The following is a 20,105-nucleotide window of genomic DNA, read 5'->3' as shown; positions in this document are numbered from 1 at the left end:
ACTTTCAAGTTTCAATGCTACCACCACCAAGCCTTTGGGGGTGATAAACTTGTGTCTCTCTCTTGGAACGCCGCCAACGTCACGTTCTGCAGACATCCAATTCCTAGTGCTGGATACACCATCCGCTTACAATGCCATCCTAGGCAGGAGGATGTTTGCAGCCTTTAAGGCGAGCGTCTCACACTCCCACCTGGCAAAGAAGTTCATAGCCAGAGATAATAACATAGCCACTGTGCGAGGAGATCAAATTGTTGCCCGAAGTTGTTACAACATTTCTTTGCGGCCAATGACAAAGGTTACCTTCAAAGAAGAAGTGACACCCCAGCAGAAGGAGATATCCCCAGCGGAAGGAAATCCCGGCAGAAGGGGGAAAGAACACAACTAGTGCTTCTTGGTAGATTTTGACTCCAGGGACGATCCTAGAGTGGAGCACGCCAGACCCACACCTGACGGAGCGCTAGAACATGTGGTGTTGGGTGAGGCAGATCACCAGACGACAACAGTCGGGGCGACCATCGACCCGAAGGTCAAAGACAAGTTGATCCAGCTGTTAAAAGCAAATAAAGATTTGTTCGCCTGGAAACCTTCGGATATGCCAGGTATTGACCCAAACATATGCTACCACCGTTTGTCGGTGGATCCTAAAGCAAAACCAGTTTCGCAAAAGAAAAGGAAATTTAGCTTCGACCGCCAGAAAGTCATCGATGAAGAAATCAAGAGGCTCCATGACGCCGGATTCATAAGGGAAATCAAATACACAACGTGGTTGTCCAATCCAGTGTTAGTGAAGAAACCAAATGGTGCGTGGCGAATGTGCGTTGACTACACTGACCTCAACAAAGTCTGTCCCAAGGACGCCTATCCTTTCCCGAGCATCGACCAGTTGGTTGACAACGCCTCAGGTTTCCAAATGTTGTCTTTTATGGACGCATATTCAGGATATAATCAAATTCCGTTGCTGGAGGAAGATCAAGACAAAACAGCGTTCATTACTCAGAACGCCAACTATTGTTATACAATGATGCCCTTTGGATTGAAAAACACGGGCGCCACGTATCAAAGGATGATGAACGAGGTGTTCAGAGATCTGATCGGCAATTGCATCGAAGTTTACATTGATGACATGATCGTCAAATCCAAAACGCCAGACCAGCATTTAGCAGATCTCCAGGGCGTCTTCGGAAGACTGAGAAAGTTTAACATGCGCCTCAACCACAGCAAGTGCGCTTTTGGGGTTCCCGCGAGAAAATTCCCAGGCTTCATGCTTACGGAGCGAGGCATAGAGGTCAGCCCAGACAAGTGTAAGGCGATCATTGAAATGCGAAGCCCACGAACCATCAAGGAGGTTCAACAACTGACTGGAAGGTTAGTAGCCCTCACCCGTTTTCTGGCAAACTCGGCACACAAATCTCTCCCCCTTTTTAGCTTGCTTAAGAAGGGGACCGCCTTTCAGTGGTCAGAAAAATGTGAGAGCGCCTTTCAAGAATTCAAAAGGGCTCTCTCATGCCCACCAGTACTCACCAAACCAGACCACGACAAGATATTGTATTTGTACCTCGCTGTTGGAACCGAAGCTATCAGCGCGGCTCTAGTCAAAGAGTCAAAAGAAGGACAAAGGCCCGTCTATTTTATTAGCAAAGTTTTGCAAGGAGCTGAGCTTCGGTACCAACAAGTTGAAAAGGTGGCATTGACACTCATATTTGCTGCAAGACGATTAAGGCCATATTTCTGTTGCCATCCAATCACTGTCAGAACAAATCAGCCAATCCGTCAAGTTTTACATAAGCCAGACTTGGCTGGAAGAATGATGTCCTAGGCGATAGAACTGTTAGAATACCAAATCGCCTATGAACCGAGGACAGCCATTAAGGCTCAAGCCTTGACAGATTTCCTCGCAGAAATGACGCAAAGCCCCCCTTGAGAATCATGCAACAGAAACGCCTTCAGCCGGAGTCTGGAAACTATATGTCGATGGCTCATCCAACGCCAAAGGATCGGGTGCAGGAATGATAATTGAAAACCCAGATGGTGTAGCACTCGAACATTCTTTGTCGTTTGACTTCAACGCCACAAACAACCAAGCAGAATATGAGGCCATGATAGTTGGCCTGCTCCAAGCAAAAGAAATAGGCGTCAGACGTCTCAAAGTCTTCACTGACTCCCAGCTAGTGACCTTTCAAATCTCAGGTGAATACCAAACCAAAGGACCACTGATGTGCAGGTACATAGAGAAGGTCAAAGAATTGATTGAAAGCTTTGAAGCCGTTAAAGTGGAGCATATAAGGCGAGCTGAGAATACCCGGGCAGATATCCTCGCCAAATTGGCCAGCACCAAAAGCCCAGGAAACAACCGATCAGTAATCCAGCATAACATGCCAAGCCCATACATCATAATGAGCATTTCAAACCCGCCAGCAGAGGTCGCCGAAGAAACCCACGACGATAAGAGGCTTTGTAGTAATCACTCTTGGAGGACGCCCAATTAGAAGGCCAGTCATTCCAGAAGAATGAAAACCTAAAATACCCTTGGAAGAGCTGAAGACAAACTGTCACTCGTCCAACATCAATCAAGGTGATCGCCTTAAAGGTAACACCCAAAGCCTTTAACTTGGCACCATCCTACGGTTGCTGTCAAGCTGGGGGGCTCCTGTTCCGGATGGCCCAAGCACTGGAGCGGCCCAGCTGCTCAGGCCCAATCCTCAGCCTTGTTCCGCGTCAGCCCTTAGGGCTGACGTGGACCCTCACGACCTCCAAGACTGCAGCACGTCCAAGAGATGCACCAAAATGTCCCACCTTGGGACATTAACCACAAAAGGCAGTCGCCATAAGCACCGCAAAAGGAATCTGCCCCTTTGCTCAGTGCTGACATCGCCTGATGCAGTGGGTGCAGCGCTGCCATTGTGGTAGCGCCAACCGCGCCTAACACTGCCATCAAGGGAGCACATCCCAAGGAGGGTTGACCCCCACCTCACCAACCCACACCATTTTCCTTATAAATAGCCCTCATGGGCACGACATAATCTTATCTTTTATGTACTGTTATTATGCTCGTTTATCTTAAGCCATATACTTGTTATCCACCTTTGATATTTGCTTGCTTATACTTGGAGAAATACCCTCTAGCCTGGTCATTACCTCAGCTAGGGGTATCATCCATACAGTAACATTATCCTCAAAGGGTACATAGTGGGCTTATAGATTCCAACGGTACACCCACCATTCCAAAATTGTCTTCCAAAGTTCACCTATAATTTGAGCTTAATACTAACCCTCAGACTTACAACATTGTATAGACTTCATAAATACTGAGTTTAATTAAATAATTCTTAGGAATATGAGGTTAATAAGTTCTATTATATTCATAAAATGGTCTTTTCAAGTATATGCTTGATGCTTTATCTTTTAATTAGGTACACTGCATTTATTGTGCTGTATCCTTTGGGAATGGGTCCTGGTGAAAGTGAGTTCATATATCTATATCTCCCTCCTATCTCTGAATTTTGTTTCTGTATGAATTTGAAATTGATATTACTGTTACGATTGACTATTCACCCGTTCCTTTCTTAACCAAATGTCATCACTGTTGTTATAAACTAGTGTAACTGACCAGTCAATATAATGCAGTGTGGGTTATGTACCAGGTGCTTCCAATTATAAAGAAGAAGAATCTCTACGCACATTACTTTTCAGGCCTTCAATTTAGTTATTATGATTTCCTCAAGGTGAGTTTTTATAAGCAGCCTATAACCTATGAACTGAATGGAGCTGGTAGTTGGCATCAGTTATTTATGGGTTTTCTTGGTTCTATACATTGGGTCTTTGAATATCAGACTCTCTACAAGAAGAAAAAGAAAAAGAAAAAAATAGAAATGAGGACAAAAAATGCTTAGAAATAGTTGTCTCAATATTCAGGGTTGGGAACTGATTCGTATAGCACATGGAAACTGGTTTGTAGTGTATATAAATGCCTTTTTGTTCAGTTTTTTCTATTTGTAACTTATTGATACAAATGTTGTTAAAAGGGTGTATATTAAGAAAAATAAGATAAGCAATAGAGGAACTTTAGTGGGAGAGGTTGTGGCGTAAGTGGAAGGTGAGACAGTTGGTGTGAAAGGAGCTTTTGGGAGGAAAATTCTGTGTAAAGTTGGTGTATATAATTAGGAGTCGCTTTTGGGGAGAAGTTAGGCAAGATTTGGGTGAATTATGTTCAGCAAGGGCTGAGGGGGGAGAAAGGGGTTGTCCTACTATCGTTCTTCTTGTTTTATTTTCTGCAATTCACTTCCAGTTCTTGTAATTCGTACTGTTACAGATAAGTTCTTGTTATTTTTCTCTATTCTGCTGGTGTTGTTTCTGTGATTAGTTTATACAGGTGGCCAGGTTCCTATCACTTATCTGCATCTGGGAATTATTTACTTGTTTAATTTATGCTCCATTTCTCTCAATCAGGTTGTACTTGTAGTTTATCCATTCCTCTGGTCCAAACTTTACCTGCATTTGTTCAAGCAGCGGCGTAGAAAACTTTATAAACACCATGAGAAGAAAACTGCATGAGGAGTAGTAATCTTGGTTATTGATATTTTATTGAACTTGTATTTTTGGTTCAATACACTAAGATAGTGTTTTGTTAAAAATTCAGATAATAACTTTCTGTATGCGGCACTGGGGAAACTCATTCCGAAAATTATTTGTGTTGAAGATAGGATTTAATTTGTTGATAGAATTTAGTTTGTTGAAATATTGTTGTAAATTGGATAGGATTGATTTGTTTAGTTGTTTAGATTTATAGAATTTGTTATCTATTTTTAAGTTAGTACTATTATTGATACTTGTATAAATACCTCAGTTAAAGAGGAGAATAATGAATGAAGAGATGTATATTTCCAGGATTAGAATGTTAACATGGTATCAGATGAATTCTTTTCTAATCCTCGGAAGTCATAATCCTTATCTATGTTAGTGAATTATATTTTTTTTCTGAACCGTACTTGAGGACGAAAAGGACTAGTTGAGCTTATAACCGTGTCTTTTTGTCCTTTCCAACCACACAAATTTTGCTCATCTCCTGCGTGAATTTGTTATCTACCCCTATCAGTTTTTTTTTCTTTTATCTTCTTTGAATTTATTAACCCGTATCCGTATTTGCTTCCGTTTTCTTTTCTTTTTTTCTTTCTCAAATAACACACACCCTAATCTCGAGGAGATCTAATCGGCTATGGGTTCCTCTAAGGAGCGTGAGAACTTCGTCTACGTCGCCAAGCAGGCCGAGCGATATGAAGAGATGGTGGATGCAATGAAGAAAGTTGCAAATCTAGATGTTGAACTGACCATTGGAGAGCGAAATTTGCTTTCCGTTGGTTATGAGAATGTGATCGGTGCTCACCGAGCATCATGGAGGAATTTCAAAGAACCGCGCAAGGAGGCACCCTCAGGAAAAACCTTCCAATGTACTCGCTGTGGGGATTCGGGTCATTCAAAGAACCGGTGTTATGAATTAATTGGGTATCCCGATTGGTGGGATTTCACCAAACGTCCTCGTCGCAAGGCTGTTTCTACAGCTCTCCTCTCTTCCGATGGTGACTCTTTTTCCTCTCCTCAGACAAATGCTATCTATGAAAAAGTCTTAGGTAATTCTCTTGCTCTCTCTACTCACTCTAGAAATTTGTCTTGGATAATTGATACTGGTGCATCAAATCATATGATTCATGATGCCTCTGTTTTGACTGATTTTTTGCCTTGTGATAAATCTTCTGTTACTACTGCAAATGGTAGTGTTGCTTCAATTACGGGTCAAGGAACTTTTGTTTTATCACCTACTATTACCCTGCATTCTGTACTTGTTGTCCCCTCCCTTGAGTATAATCTACTGTCTGTCAGCAAATTGACTTCAGAACTTCATTGTGAAGTATTGTTTTATCCAACGTTTTGTGTGTTTCAGAACCTCCAAACAAAAATGATTCTAGGCTATGGTGTTAGAAAGAAAAACCTCTATTTTTTTGAAGCCCCTCATAGTGCATCAGACATAAAGTATAGGGCAGCTGTTGTTCATAATTCTGAAAATAAATATCCTACACTATGGCTTTGGCATAGGAGATTAGGGCACCCTTCTTTTCCGTATCTGAATAAATTATTTCCTCATTTATTTTCGAATTGTAATCCTTCTGAATTTCATTGTTCTACTTGTGAAATGGCTAAAAGCCATCGTATGCCTTTTTATCCTAGTTCAAATAAAAGTGAAATTCTCTTTCAAGTTATTCATTCTGATGTATGGGGACCAGCTCGTGTGTCTTCTTTTTCGAATTCCTTTTATTATGTTTCTTTTATTGATGAATGCACTAGAATGATGTGGATCTCTTTACTGAAAAACAAAAATGAGGTGTTTTCTGTATTTCAAAATTTTCATAATATGATTGCCACTCAATTTAAAACTTCTATCCAAATTTTGCAATCTGACAATGGACTTGAATATAAAAATAAAGTATTTTCTGATTTTTTTTAAACTCTAAAGGGATCAAACATCAAACCTCTTGTGCATATACACCTCAGCAAATGGTTTGGCTGAGAGAAAAAACAGGCAATTATTAGAAGTCACTCGAGCTTTTTTATTTGACATGAATGTACCCTCTCACTATTGGGGAGAAGCTGTTCTTTCTGCAGCTTATGTTCTCAATCGGACCCCATCTAGTTCTTTGAAGTTCCTAACTCCTCAACAGAAACTTGAAACCTTTTTTTTCAATTCCTCATGTTATGAATCTGGAACCTAAAGTTTTTGGTTGCACTGCATTTGTCCATATTCCAAAAGTTTTACGCACCAAACTTGATCCTTGTGCTAAGAAATGTATATTTTTGGGCTACTCTGACTCCCAAAAGGGCTACCACTGTTTTGATCCTAAAACCCACAAGATGTATGTCACACTTGAAGTCTCTTTTCATGAATCTGAAGGTTACTATTCAGGGGGAGTTTCCTCTTCTTCTTCTCAGGGGGAGATAACTAATACTCGAGACGAAGAATTCTGGTTTTCTACTTCTATTCCTATCCCTTCTTCTACAGATACTAATCCTCCTTTACATGAGACACCAAATATATCCCACATACCTGAGACCCCTTCCTTGGAAACATCTGAAACACATTCTGAATCTCCTGCCACTGAAACCACTTCTGCCCAAAATACAGATCATCCAATCCCACCTGCTATTGAAGTCATTTCTGTCCAGAATATAGATCCTTTACCTTCGGATATTACACATATTAGACGATCAGAGAGGGCAAACAAAGGCATTCCAAAGACCACTTATGAACCGAATCTGAACGTGAAAGGGAAATATCCCATTAGCAATTATGTGTCATCCCATAGGTTATCTGAATCATATGCTTTAACAATTGATCAATTCTCTACTGTACAAATTCCTAATAGTGTGCAGGAAGTATTGGAAGATCCTAAATGGAAGCAAGCTATGAACATTAAAATGGAAGCACTTCAGAAAAATAACACTTGGAGTCTGACATCTCTACTGAAAGGGAAGAAGACAATTGGTTGCAAATGGGTTTATACTGTGAAACTAAGGGCATATGGAAGCATTGACAGGTACAAGGAAAGACTTGTAGCAAAGGGATTTACACAAAGATATGGCATCGATTATCAAGAGACATTTGCTCCGGTGGCAAAGCTAAATACCATCAGAATACTAATCTCTATAGCAGCAAACCGAGATTGGCCCTTAAAACAATTTGATGTGAAGAACGCCTTCTTGAATGGTGATCTAGAAGAGGAAGTTTACATGGAAGTACCTCCAGGAGTGAAGACAACACATTCAAAACAGAATATGGTTTGTAAACTGGAAAAGGCACTATATGGTCTTAAACAATCACCAAGAGCATGGTTTGGTAGGCTCTCTTTAGCAATGAAAAAGTTTGGGTATCAACAAAGCAACTCAGATCATACTCTATTTATTAAGCATAACAAAGGAAAGGTGGCAATACTTATTGTTTATGTAGATGATATGGTGTTGACTGGGGATGATCTAGAAGAAATGAAGTCTCTGGAAAAGAAGTTGGCTGCTGAATTTGAGATGAAGAATCTTGGTCCACTGAAATACTTTCTTGGAATAGAAATTTCAAGGTCTAAACAAGGAATTTTCTTATCTCAAAGAAAATATATTTTGGATCTTCTCTCTGAAACTGGATTATTGGGTAGCAAGCCAGCAGAAACTCCAATGGAGATGAATTACTCACTTGGTGTCTATCCGAATCAGAATAACGCAGATAAAGGCAGATATCAAAGGTTGGTAGGTAAATAATATATTTGTCACACACTAGACCTGATATTGCATATTCTGTAAGCATTGTAAGCAGATTTATGCATTCCCCTAGTGAGGAACATATGAAAGCCGTGTATCGAATTCTTAGATATCTCAAAGGAACTCCTGGAAAATGGCTGCTTTTTTCAAAAAATGATAGACCATGCATTGAAGGTTATACAGACTCAGATTGGGCTGGTGATAAGACTACAAGGCAATCAACTTCTGGGTACTTCACCTTTGTAGAAGGAAATTTAGTCACATGGAGGAGCAAGAAACAAAAGGTAGTGGCTAGGTCAAGTGCTGAAGCTGAATTCAGAGGTATGGCTTATGGTGTCTGTGAACTGTTATGGATTAAAAATATATTAGCTGAATTGGGAATTATATATAGTCAGCCAATGAATCTTTTCTGTGATAACAAAGCTGCGATAGAGATAGAACACAATCCGGTTCAGCATGACAGGACTAAGCATGTTGAAATAGATAGACATTTTATAAAAGAGAAGCTCGAAAATCATATAATTGAGATTCCTCATGTACGGTCTCAAGAACAACTTGCTGATGTATTGACTATAGCTGTTTCTGGAAAAGCTTTTGAAGAAGCCATTAACAAGTTGGACATGATAGATATTCATGCACCAACTTGAGGGGGAATGTTGAAGATAGGATTTAATTTGTTGATAGAATTTAGTTTGTTGAAATATTGTTGTAAATTGGATAGGATTGATTTGTTTAGTTGTTTAGATTTATAGAATTTGTTATCTATTTTTAAGTTAGTACTGTTATTGATACTTGTATATATACCTCAGTTAAAGAGGAGAATAATGAATGAAGAGATGTATATTTCCAGCATTAGAATTTTAACAATTTGCATCTCAACTTTTTTCTTTGACTTGATAATAGTTCCAAATAATGGAATTGTTGCATGCAATTATGATTACGATATATGAGCTGAAAGAAACAAGGTGGTGATTTGTAATATATGCGTGCAGTATTCTGTACAGATTTCTACCCCATGTATTGATGTATACAATAACTTGTATTGGTTAATAAGTTTGACTCGTTTGAAGTGGGCCAGTTCACTCTTATTCTGAAATATTGCATTGCTTGTTAATGTTATGGACTTTCGGATAGTAATTAATGCTTCTTGTTCATAGATTCTCGTTGTTTCTTTGGTAAATGCGGCAATTTTCTTCTCTTTAAAGGATTTAGAGGTATTGAATGATTTTAAGCGTAGATGAAATTTGGCTAAAATTCAGGCTTAGAAGATTGAGCCATTACTCAATAAATGATCTTAGTAGAACAGAACAAATGTAACGGAAATCAACATTTGAAAACAAGGTAATGCAAACAATAAAGAGCACCCACATGGGAAGCAGAAGAAACCCGCCTCCACTTTCAATTTAAACTCTGGGGAATTTACTATTCTGTAGAGGGGAGCTGTTCATAAGTTTTTGGGGTGATGAAGAAAATCTCGTGAACAACAGCAGAACCAATTGATTGGCCGACCCAGTATACCCAATGATTATCCCAAGTCCAGCTAACTACAGCGGGTCCAAAAGACACTGCTGGGTTCATGGATGCTCCATCAAAGGTACGGCCTGCCAAAATGTTAGCACCCACGGTGAAACCAATTGCAATTGAAGCAATTATCCCAAGGTTACCCTTCTTTGGGTCTACTGGAGTGGCATACACAGTGTAAACCAAACCAAAAGTCATACAATCTCAAAGACAAGGCATTTGCTACTCCCACCCCAGAAGACAATGAGAGTGCAGATGTTTCCTGCAATACCCATTAAAAAAAAAACAACAACCCACCAGTGGCAAATTTAAGGAGCAAGCAAACTACCACAGAACCGAGCAACTGAGCAATCCAATACAAAATGCCTCTAAGAAGTGTAATATGGCCACCCTAAGAAGTATAAAAACCATTAATATAATATCATCCAACAGCTTAATTCTCACCGCTCTCACATTCTTTTTCTCTTATGGAATTTCTTAGCACAAGTAAGTGAATTTGTGCATTATCTATCCTCCACTTTCTCTTTCTTTTTTGGAATTTCTTAGCACAAGTAAGTGAATCTGTGCATTATCCATCTTTCATGTCCGGTAGCCTCTCGTGTGAGAAGACGTGTTAGAAAAGTATATAAATCATTCATGCGCCTTCACTTAACAACTTAAGCTTTTGGGTTAAATTAGTTCTTTACTTACACCAAATGTGACAGCAGAGCAAATGCATGAGACAGTGATGCTGCAATTGGCCCAGCTCGTGTTGCTGAACCAAGCTGTTGTTTATCTTATGCAATACCTTACAATACAGAAGTTGTGGAATTTCAGGCCTTGTTCCGAGTGGGCGTTTCCTTTTGATGCAATGGGGAGGAAGAACCCACTTTGTGCTTGCAATTGTTCGGAGACTTGATGAGGTTCTATAGCTTGTGTCCTACTCATTTCTTGGATAGAGTTCCATGTCACGGATGCTTTATTATTTAAATTTAACTACACGAGCTTGTGTTTTGGCATTAATTTAAAGGAAAAGTATTTATCCTTTTAAATAACACAACTTACATCCTTTAAAAGGACACACATTTTATCCTTCTTACCATGTGAAGCTCTTCTGGCTACTTTCATAAGCTCTTGTTTATGAGATTGACAATCAGACACAGATGCTACCTCAGGCCTTGTGCCGTGTGCTTTCTGTAGGTCCAGGAGTTGTGGAATTTCAGGCCTTGTTCCGAGTGGGCGTTTCCTTTTGATGCAATGGGGAGGAAGAACCCACTTTGTGCTTGCAATTGTTCGGAGACTTGATGAGGTTCTATAGCTTGTGTCCTACTCATTTCTTGGATAGAGTTCCATGTCACGGATGCTTTATTATTTAAATTTAACTACACGAGCTTGTGTTTTGGCATTAATTTAAAGGAAAAGTATTTATCCTTTTAAATAACACAACTTACATCCTTTAAAAGGACACACATTTTATCCTTCTTACCATGTGAAGCTCTTCTGGCTACTTTCATAAGCTCTTGTTTATGAGATTGACAATCAGACACAGATGCTACCTCAGGCCTTGTGCCGTGTGCTTTCTGTAGGTCCAGGAGTTACCTTCAATTTTTATCACTCTTCCAGAATGGAGTATAAGTGAGGTAGTTTGTTTTTTGATTGGATGCAGTTGGTTTATTTTACTAGCATGACCTTACTGTTTAAACAATTACAAGTTACCATTTTTTATATGTAATGTTACATCGTGTATTAAAAATTTAAGTATTTCTTGGATAGAGTTCCATGTCACGGATGCTTTATTATTTAAATTTAACTACACGAGCTTGTGTTTTGGCATTAATTTAAAGGAAAAGTATTTATCCTTTTAAATAACACAACTTACATCCTTTAAAAGGACACACATTTTATCCTTCTTACCATGTGAAGCTCTTCTGGCTACTTTCATAAGCTCTTGTTTATGAGATTGACAATCAGACACAGATGCTACCTCAGGCCTTGTGCCGTGTGCTTTCTGTAGGTCCAGGAGTTACCTTCAATTTTTATCACTCTTCCAGAATGGAGTATAAGTGAGGTAGTTTGTTTTTTGATTGGATGCAGTTGGTTTATTTTACTAGCATGACCTTACTGTTTAAACAATTACAAGTTACCATTTTTTATATGTAATGTTACATCGTGTATTAAAAATTTAAGTATATATATTGGGGCATTCGGAGAATCGAACTCCGGACCTCTCGCACCCAAAGCGAGAATCATACCACTAGACCAAATGCCCGATTACATACTCATGTATGTATCAAGGAAAAAAGCACGTCAATGATAATCTCTTTGAAGTTTTTAGTAGAGCAATAATGGGAAAATGACTTCACAAGACATGAGAAACTCACTGCTTGTAACAGATTGTTAGCATTTTGGATTTGATTGCTCTGTTAATGCTCCAAAACTTTATTTTTTAGCCCCTTTGTATCTAGGAGTATGCAAAATAACCAAAAAACTGAATCGAACCATGAACCGAACCGAACCGTCCTTTAAAATAACCGATTTTTAAAAACCAGTTCATGAACCGAACCGATTTTTAAAGAACCAGTTCATGAACCGAATCGGTTTTTAGAACCAGTTTAAGAACCGAACCATTTCCGAACTGAACCGAATCAAACCGTTTTCAAACCGAACCAAATTGATTTTTATAACTTTATTTTTTAATTTTTTAATTCTTTAATTCTTTTTCTTTTCAAAATAGGGCCGATCCGAACCGGTTTCAAACCGAACCGAACCGTTTTCAACCGAACCGAACCACTTCTGAACAAAACCAGTTTTGATCCGAACCAAACCATTTAAACCAATTCAGTTTGGTTTTTCAAAAAATTCTGTTTGGTTCGACCCATGCACATCCCTATTTGTATGTCATGTCTACTATAACTTAATACAGAGTATATATTATTTTTCATTATAAGAGCATATCAGGTGATCTGTACATGGTGTATATTGTAGCCTAATTTTTTTATTTTCCCACACTTATGGTATGTTATGTTTGCAATCGATGAAAGTTGCGGTATAAACAAAGAGAAAATTGTTTATCCTTTTAAATGACACAACTTATATCATTTCACTCTTACAAATAGATGGGACCCACACCTTTATGTTTTTTGTCCACTCTCTCCTCCTTTATTTATCATTTTCTCTCACTTAAGATGACACAACTTGTATCCTTTAAAATGCAACACATTTTTCCTATAAACAAATATAACATTACCATTTTGCATGTATGAAATATGATTTGGCTGCAATCTTTGGAGATGCAGGTTATTAGATATTCACATTATGCTTTCAATTGCTTGGGACATTGTCCTTCTTGGATCACCTATCTTAGGTATTTTTCTATCTTTTATTCCACATTCTCTGAAGTCTTAGGAATATGAGGTTAATAAGTTCTATTATATTAATAAAATGGTCTTTTCAAGTATATGCTTGATGCTTTATCTTTTAATTAGGTACACTGTGTTTATTGTGCTGTATCATTTGGGAATGGGTCCTGGTGAAAGTGAGTTCACAGATCTATATGTCGTCATATCTCTGAATTTTGTTTCTGAATGAGTTTAAAATTGACATTACTGTTATGATTGACTATACGCCCGTTCCTTTCTTAACCAAATGTCATCACTGTTGTTATAAACTAGTGCGGCTGATCGGTCAATATAATGCAGCATGGGTTATGTACCTGGCGCTTCCAATTATAAAGAAGAAGAATCTCTATGCAGATTCCTTTTCCGGCTAGACTTCTAAAAAAAATACTTTTTATGCCATACTTATTTTAAAAGTGTTTTTTACAAACGGTAGACCTAATTAGATTTTTAAAAAAAATATTTGAATTTTGAAAAAAAAAATGAACTTTTGACTTCTGTTATTTTCATAAGCTAAATTTTGTAGCTTCCAAAAAAAGAAGATTTTAGACTTTTTTCTATAGCTTTTGTTTTTTTTTTTAAGACAGACATTCAAATGAACTTTGTAATAGAAGTGCTTTTTTTTTTTTTTTTTTCTGAAAAAAAGCAACTTTTAACTAAAAAAAGACACATCCAAACGGGAGGGGAAAAAAAAGCTTAGAAATAGCTGTCTCAACTCTCAATATTCTGTGTTGGGAACTTCGTATAGCACATGGAAACTGGTTTTCAGTGAACATAAAATACTTTTTTGTTCCTTTTCAATTCATTTTTGTCTGTTTGTAACATATTGATACAAATGTTGTCTTTTAATTTATCCTCCATTTCTCTCAATCAGGTTGTATTTCTAGTTTATCCATTCCTCTGGTCCAAACTTTACCTGCATTTGTTGAAGCAGCGGCATATAAAACTTTATAAACACCATGACCAGAAAAGTGTATGAGGAGTAGTAATGTTGGTTATTGATATTTTATTGAACTTCTGAACTTGTATTTTTGGTTCCGTACACTAAGATAGTGTTTTGTTAAAGAAGTAAGATAATAACTTTCTATATGTGGCACTGGTGACACTGAAAATTATTTGCATCTCAATTTTTTCTTTGACTGGATAATAGTGCCAAATGGTGGTATTGTTGCTTTCAAGGTGCAATTATGATTACGATTTTAAGAGCTGGAAGAAAAGTGGTGATTTAATTTGTAATATATGCCTGCAGTATTCGGTACAGAATACTCACCAGTGGCAAATTTAAGGAGCAAGCAAGCAACCACAGAACCGAGCAACTGAGCAATCCAATACAAAATGCCTCTAAGAAGGGTAATGTGGCCACCAATAAAGGCACCAAATGTGACAGCAGGGTTGACATGTCCACCTGATATGTTAGCACCAACAGAGACCGCAACAAAAAGAGCAAATGCATGAGATAGTGATGCTGCAATTAGCCCAGCTGGTGTTGCTGAACCATTGTTTGTGAGCTTGTCTGCCAAAAACAAACATCCAAGAATTCATTGAGTTACCGCATGGTTCAAATTGTCAATGGAAATCAAACACAAAGTTACTCTATAAAGAGTTGAACATATTAAGCCTTACTATATGCCATGCCAGAGCCTTCCCCTGCAAAGACAAAGATGAGCATTGAGATGAACTCAGCTAAAGCAGCCTTAAGCGTATTAACTTGGCCGAACTCGGAAGGATTTCCAATGGCAATTCTATAAATCGCCATTTTTTTTTCTTTGCTCTGAGATTTCAAGCTTAGAATAATAACAATAATAATGATAACGACTTATGCTTAGTTAGGATAAGTAAACTTCTTGTTCTAACGTGTGTTCAAATGCTGGTTATCTATAATAAGAACCTGCTGCTGCTGTTGCAGCATTTAACGTTGTTTAACTTGTAGCAACAAACAGCCACGAGGGAAAAATGAGAAAAAGGAGTTTTGTCACCGACCAATGACCAATTTGTGATGGTGGGTCATTCAATTAGCTTTAAGACGGAACCGACATAGGATTGCTAGTGATGTGAACAGGGTGTGAACATTGGCCACAGTCGGTTAGTTGTAGAGGTGGCAAAGTAGACTCCATTCCATCCCGTCTTGTCATCAATCGTCAAACAACAAGTCAATCCGTAGTGTCCTATTTTTTAAGGTGAGCTAAAAAACTCGGTCTTCCACATCCTGTTTGGTGGGTGAGACGGGTTGGCCTGTCAGTCCAAACATGTTTTACATTAACTCATCTCGTCGAACTAAATTCATTTTGTCGGCTCTAGTTACTTGTGATGGATTCATTATCATTACTTATTATTCTTTTTTTAAAACTTCTCCCAAAAAGTTGTAAAATAATAATAATAATTTTCTGAAAATAAATTAATTCAATCATACCATGAGTTTAATGAATACAGACGTGCTTAGTGGAGAAGATGAGATGAGAGCTCTAAAATGATTCCACAAAACCACTAAGATTGGTGTACTGACGAGAGATTTGGATGATCTACGAAATCAAATCTCAGTACCACCATTATATATATATATATAGAGGTAGGATCCCAAAAAGATCAACGGTGTCATGTGCTTACAAATCAAAGTCGTTGATTTTTTCTGATCTAACGGCTCTCGGATGAGGTGTCAAATTTAAAATTTGACACCGGTGTCAAAGGATCCTACCTCTATATATACACCGGTGTCAAATTTCAAATTTGACACCTCGTCCGAGAGCCGTTAGATCAAAAAAGATCAATGATGTCACTTGCTTACAAATTAGAGTCGTTGATCTTTTTTGATCTAACGGCTCTCGAATGAGGTGTCAAATTTGAAATTTAACACCAGTGTCAAAGGATCCTACCTCATATATATATATATATATATATATATATATATATATATATTTAAACAAAAAATCCACTTCATTTTTTTTTAAATGATCCCACAGATAAGGAGTTGAAGGCAGTTTATTTCAAGTCAACCCCGCTATAGTCCTAGAGTAGACTTGATCCACTAAATGAAAGGCTCTTATTGCCTGTTTTTTTACGGTAAAATTGTTACGTTTCTTTGGTTGCAAAGGGACACACAGACAAATTAATAGCTTTATGTCCGTGGGATTCACATGATGTCAATTATCGATGATGACCATGTTACATTTGTTCCAAGTTTTAATACGTTTCCTTATGGATCGGACTGAGATTTAGCATTGTTTTTTGTCATGGAAAAGCTAACATCCATTGTTAGAGCGAATTGGCAAGAGGAGAAGATGGGATTTAGTGGAAATCATGCATCAACTTGTCATTCAGTTTGCTTAAAATAATAATGCCATGGTTTGTTGGTTAGAAAAAAAAATCTATAAAAGTTCCAGCATTTTTTAATGGAACATAAATATATACTAAATAATAATAATATATTAGTAAATAAAACAAGGAGAGGAAATATTTATTGTTCTTTTTTCTAATCACCTTTTACTATTAAATTTGTAATAATTAAATTAAAATTAAATCAATTATTACAAAATCGATGAGAATTATTATTTTAATTTTGATCCAACCACAATGAAATAATTGTAAATGGTTGTAAGAAAAAAATGGTTAATATATCCTATTTCAATAAAATAACCTTGAAATCACAATATTTAATTAAACTCCAATTAAAAATACATAACAAAATCACAGCTTAAATTAAAAATTATAATTTAGACTAATCAGGAGTACAGGACGAGTCAAAGATAAAGATATTTAAGTCCTTGAGCTATAAAAAAAAAAGAGCCCGAAAAACAATGCAGAACCAACTAAAATTACAGAGCACCACCAGCCCCAACAAATCGGCGACGTAGCACCACTTAGAACTGTAAACAGTGACCAAAGTGCCAGTGTTCCCCATCTTATTTCTCTATATGCCACGCAAACAGTGCTATTTATCAATCTACCACGTGGGCAAGTTCTCTTGTAGAAGTAGTGAACTCGGTGTGCTGATGTGTCACGTTCCTGGTGGAAACATAGTTCGCTTGTGTCAGTAGCGAACTCTGCAACCATGGTTGTTAAGATCGCGTGTGAAATCGCAGGATCGTTCGTTCCTTCGTTTTTTCCAATTGCTACGATTCAAATCGTAAGTAGAATCGTTTTCTTCTTCAGTTGTGTGAGATCGTTGTGCAAGAACGTGGAATCGGTGAGATCGTACGATCCCACCATTTTTGCGATTCAACTCAGATAGCTTCAAATGTCCAGATCCATCTCACTTTTGTCTTTGTGTTCCATTATTCTTTGCATTTTCTGGAAGCTTTTTACTTGTGTTTTGCTGTTACTGGCATCATTGCCTTGAAGCACTTGAACGTTGGCTCTTTTCCCCCATCACCTTATAAGCTTTGCACTTCAGATACCATGAAGAAAAGGACTCGGCGCTGTGCTATTAAGAAAACGACTTGGTGCTTCAAGCGCGAAAGGAAGAATGGGCTTGGCTCATGGGTCTACACTGAAGAGGTGGAATCGAAGGAAATGAGGTTCACTCAAGTTCGTTGGACCCAAAGTAAAGGTTGGTACACTCAAGCTTGTACGAGTCGCTTTGAACGAACCTTCCTCCAGAGGTAATGGGGTTCCGCCACTTGCGTAATAAAAATCTTTAGTTCTTTACCAACGCCTTTGAATATGTGCGTGGAGGCTGTGGAGCACATGGACCATACAATATTATTTAAACATTTTAAAATAACTCAGATTTGATATGTGGACCAAACTGGCGAATATAAAAATTAAATTATATATATTATATACTTTAAAGGGTAATGTTAAGTTAAAACAAAGTTCATACTATACCAGGTAGCGATGATAATGGTCAACTGCAATATCCCCATTATTTTTGTCGAGTAATTTGATTATTTATATAATTTTAGTATTTTACATACACAGTTACGATCTTACGGTATCAATATTGCGATTTACGATATTTTTATCCCTTCCCGATCTTAAGTAAGATCTTGATCTTAACAACATTGTCTGCAGCAATTAATGCCCTGCACGTTCTCACGTGCCAAGCCACGTGGCTTGCATGCAAAGAAGGTCGCTGCCCACTTCAGCGAACTACGCGTAACGGCTAGCGAACTTGGTGCAACGGCTATTTTTCACAACCCTATATATACCCCCTCTCCCCCTATTTCCCTCACCCGAATCTCTCTCCCTCTCACTTTCTCACATTTTTCTTTCTCTCACTCTCCCCCTTTCTAATTTTTCTTTCTCTCTCTACATTTGAGGTTAGTATTTTATGATTTAGTTAATTTTTTTTTACAGTTTTTTAGTGTTATTTAAATGTTGTTAATTATTAAATATAAGATAAAACATTAGGTTAGAAGACACAATTATGACAATGGCTTAGGATATGCATGTTAATGTTATGGTTTAGTATTATATATTAAAGCTTTATTTAATAATATGAATTGTTTGAAATTATTTATAGGGTTTAAATTTAGGTTATAAATTGTTTATATTAATGTTGTTAAATTTATCAATTAATTTTTTTAATTATGCAATTATTAGTAATATTAATTAAATATTAATTGTGCCATATTGTTTAATTAATGTATTAAATAAATTGTTTTATATGCATTATTTATTTATAGGTTGAAATGTAGGTTAGATAATTTTTATATTAATGTTATTAAATTTTGTATTTAATAATTTGTTGATTATGCAATAATTAATAATATTGAATTAAATAACATTATTTAGTTCTAGGATTGAAAAATAGGTTAGAAAATTTTGACATTGACTTAGAATATGTATGTTAATGTTATTAGGTGTAGTATTTTATATTAATATATTATTTAATAATATTAATTGTTTGATATTATTTATATGGTTTAATTTTAGGTTATAAATTATTTATATTAATGTTGTTAAATTTACCAAATATTTTTTCAATTATGCAATTATTAGAAATAGTAATTGAATAATAATTGTGCCATATTGGTTAATGTATTCAATAAATTGTTCCTTATGCATTATCTAGTTATAGGTTGAAATCTAGGTTAGAAAATTTTTATTTTAATGTTGTTAAATTTTGTATTTAATAAATTATTGATTATGCAATAATTAATATATTTGAATTAAATAATACTATTTAGTTATAGGATTGAAAAATAGGTTAGAAATTTTTTGACACAAATCTTGTTAGATTATTGTATTTTATAATTTTATTATGCAATTCTTATTACTAATAATTAAAGGGGCAAGATATACTCACCACCAAAAAAGTTTACCATCTTTACAACTAACCTAATTATTGTTAATTTTCGTCAATCTAACGGATATAATTTATTAGGAATAATAATTAATTAATAAATACGACCTAATAATTTCTAATAAATTATAACCGTTTAGATCGACAGAAATCAAAGGTGATTAAGTTAGTTGTAAAGGTTGTAATCTTTTTTGGTGGTAAGTATATCCTTCCCCATAATTAAATAATATTCTTTTGTTATAGGGTTGAAAACACCGTTGTAGAATATTAATTGTGTTATATTATTTATTGATTATGCATTATTATCCAACATTAATTATGTCATTATTAGTGATATTAATTGTGCTATGTATATTAATGTTGTTATTATTTATTATTTATTATATAATTTTTAATTATTTAGGGATTATAGAATAATTAAATATTGTTTGATATTTATTTATTTCTTATTAATTAGTATTTATTTTTTATATATTATATAATGTTGTAATTGTAATATTTGACTTTTTTGTAAATAGATCCATGGAGCAGTAGGACCCGCACCAGACTTTCATTGACCCGGGTCCATCTGATCGTTCTCTCTTGACGATGCAGGAGAAACAAATTTCCACCCATCTGACGTTGCAACGCTTGGGCAAACTGCCAAAATATAGTGTGTACGCGCGATAAAGAGA

General features: G+C 36.5%; 1 protein-coding gene, 1 non-coding gene and 1 pseudogene across 2 annotated transcripts in view; 1 reads left to right on the top strand and 2 right to left on the bottom strand.

Annotated features, from left to right (window-relative positions):
* Positions 1–4,672, top strand: part of LOC133315590 (uncharacterized) — a 38,397-nt gene extending 33,725 nt beyond the window's left edge. The window contains exons 5-7 of the mRNA XM_061517244.1: positions 3,411–3,460; positions 3,625–3,722; positions 4,447–4,672. Of these exons, the coding sequence (XP_061373228.1) occupies positions 3,411–3,460; positions 3,625–3,722; positions 4,447–4,551 (253 nt within the window). The 3' untranslated portion in view covers positions 4,552–4,672. The remainder of the gene's footprint in view (positions 1–3,410; positions 3,461–3,624; positions 3,723–4,446) is intronic.
* Positions 4,673–9,717: 5,045 nt separating this feature from the next.
* LOC133315603 (aquaporin TIP1-2-like) lies at positions 9,718–14,946 on the bottom strand (annotated as a pseudogene).
* TRNAP-UGG (transfer RNA proline (anticodon UGG)) lies at positions 11,993–12,064 on the bottom strand. Its single transcript has one exon. It is a non-coding gene; the product is annotated as a tRNA-Pro (tRNA).
* Positions 14,947–20,105: the final 5,159 nt, after the last annotated feature.

This window comes from Gastrolobium bilobum, unplaced genomic scaffold (assembly GCF_033153095.1).
Source record: "Gastrolobium bilobum isolate Gb01-03AN ecotype WA unplaced genomic scaffold, APGP_CSIRO_Gbil_v1 utg1559, whole genome shotgun sequence".
NCBI lineage: Eukaryota > Viridiplantae > Streptophyta > Magnoliopsida > Fabales > Fabaceae > Gastrolobium > Gastrolobium bilobum.
The sequence above is the reverse complement of the archived record's forward strand: the minus strand, read 5'-3'. Positions and strand labels throughout refer to the sequence as shown.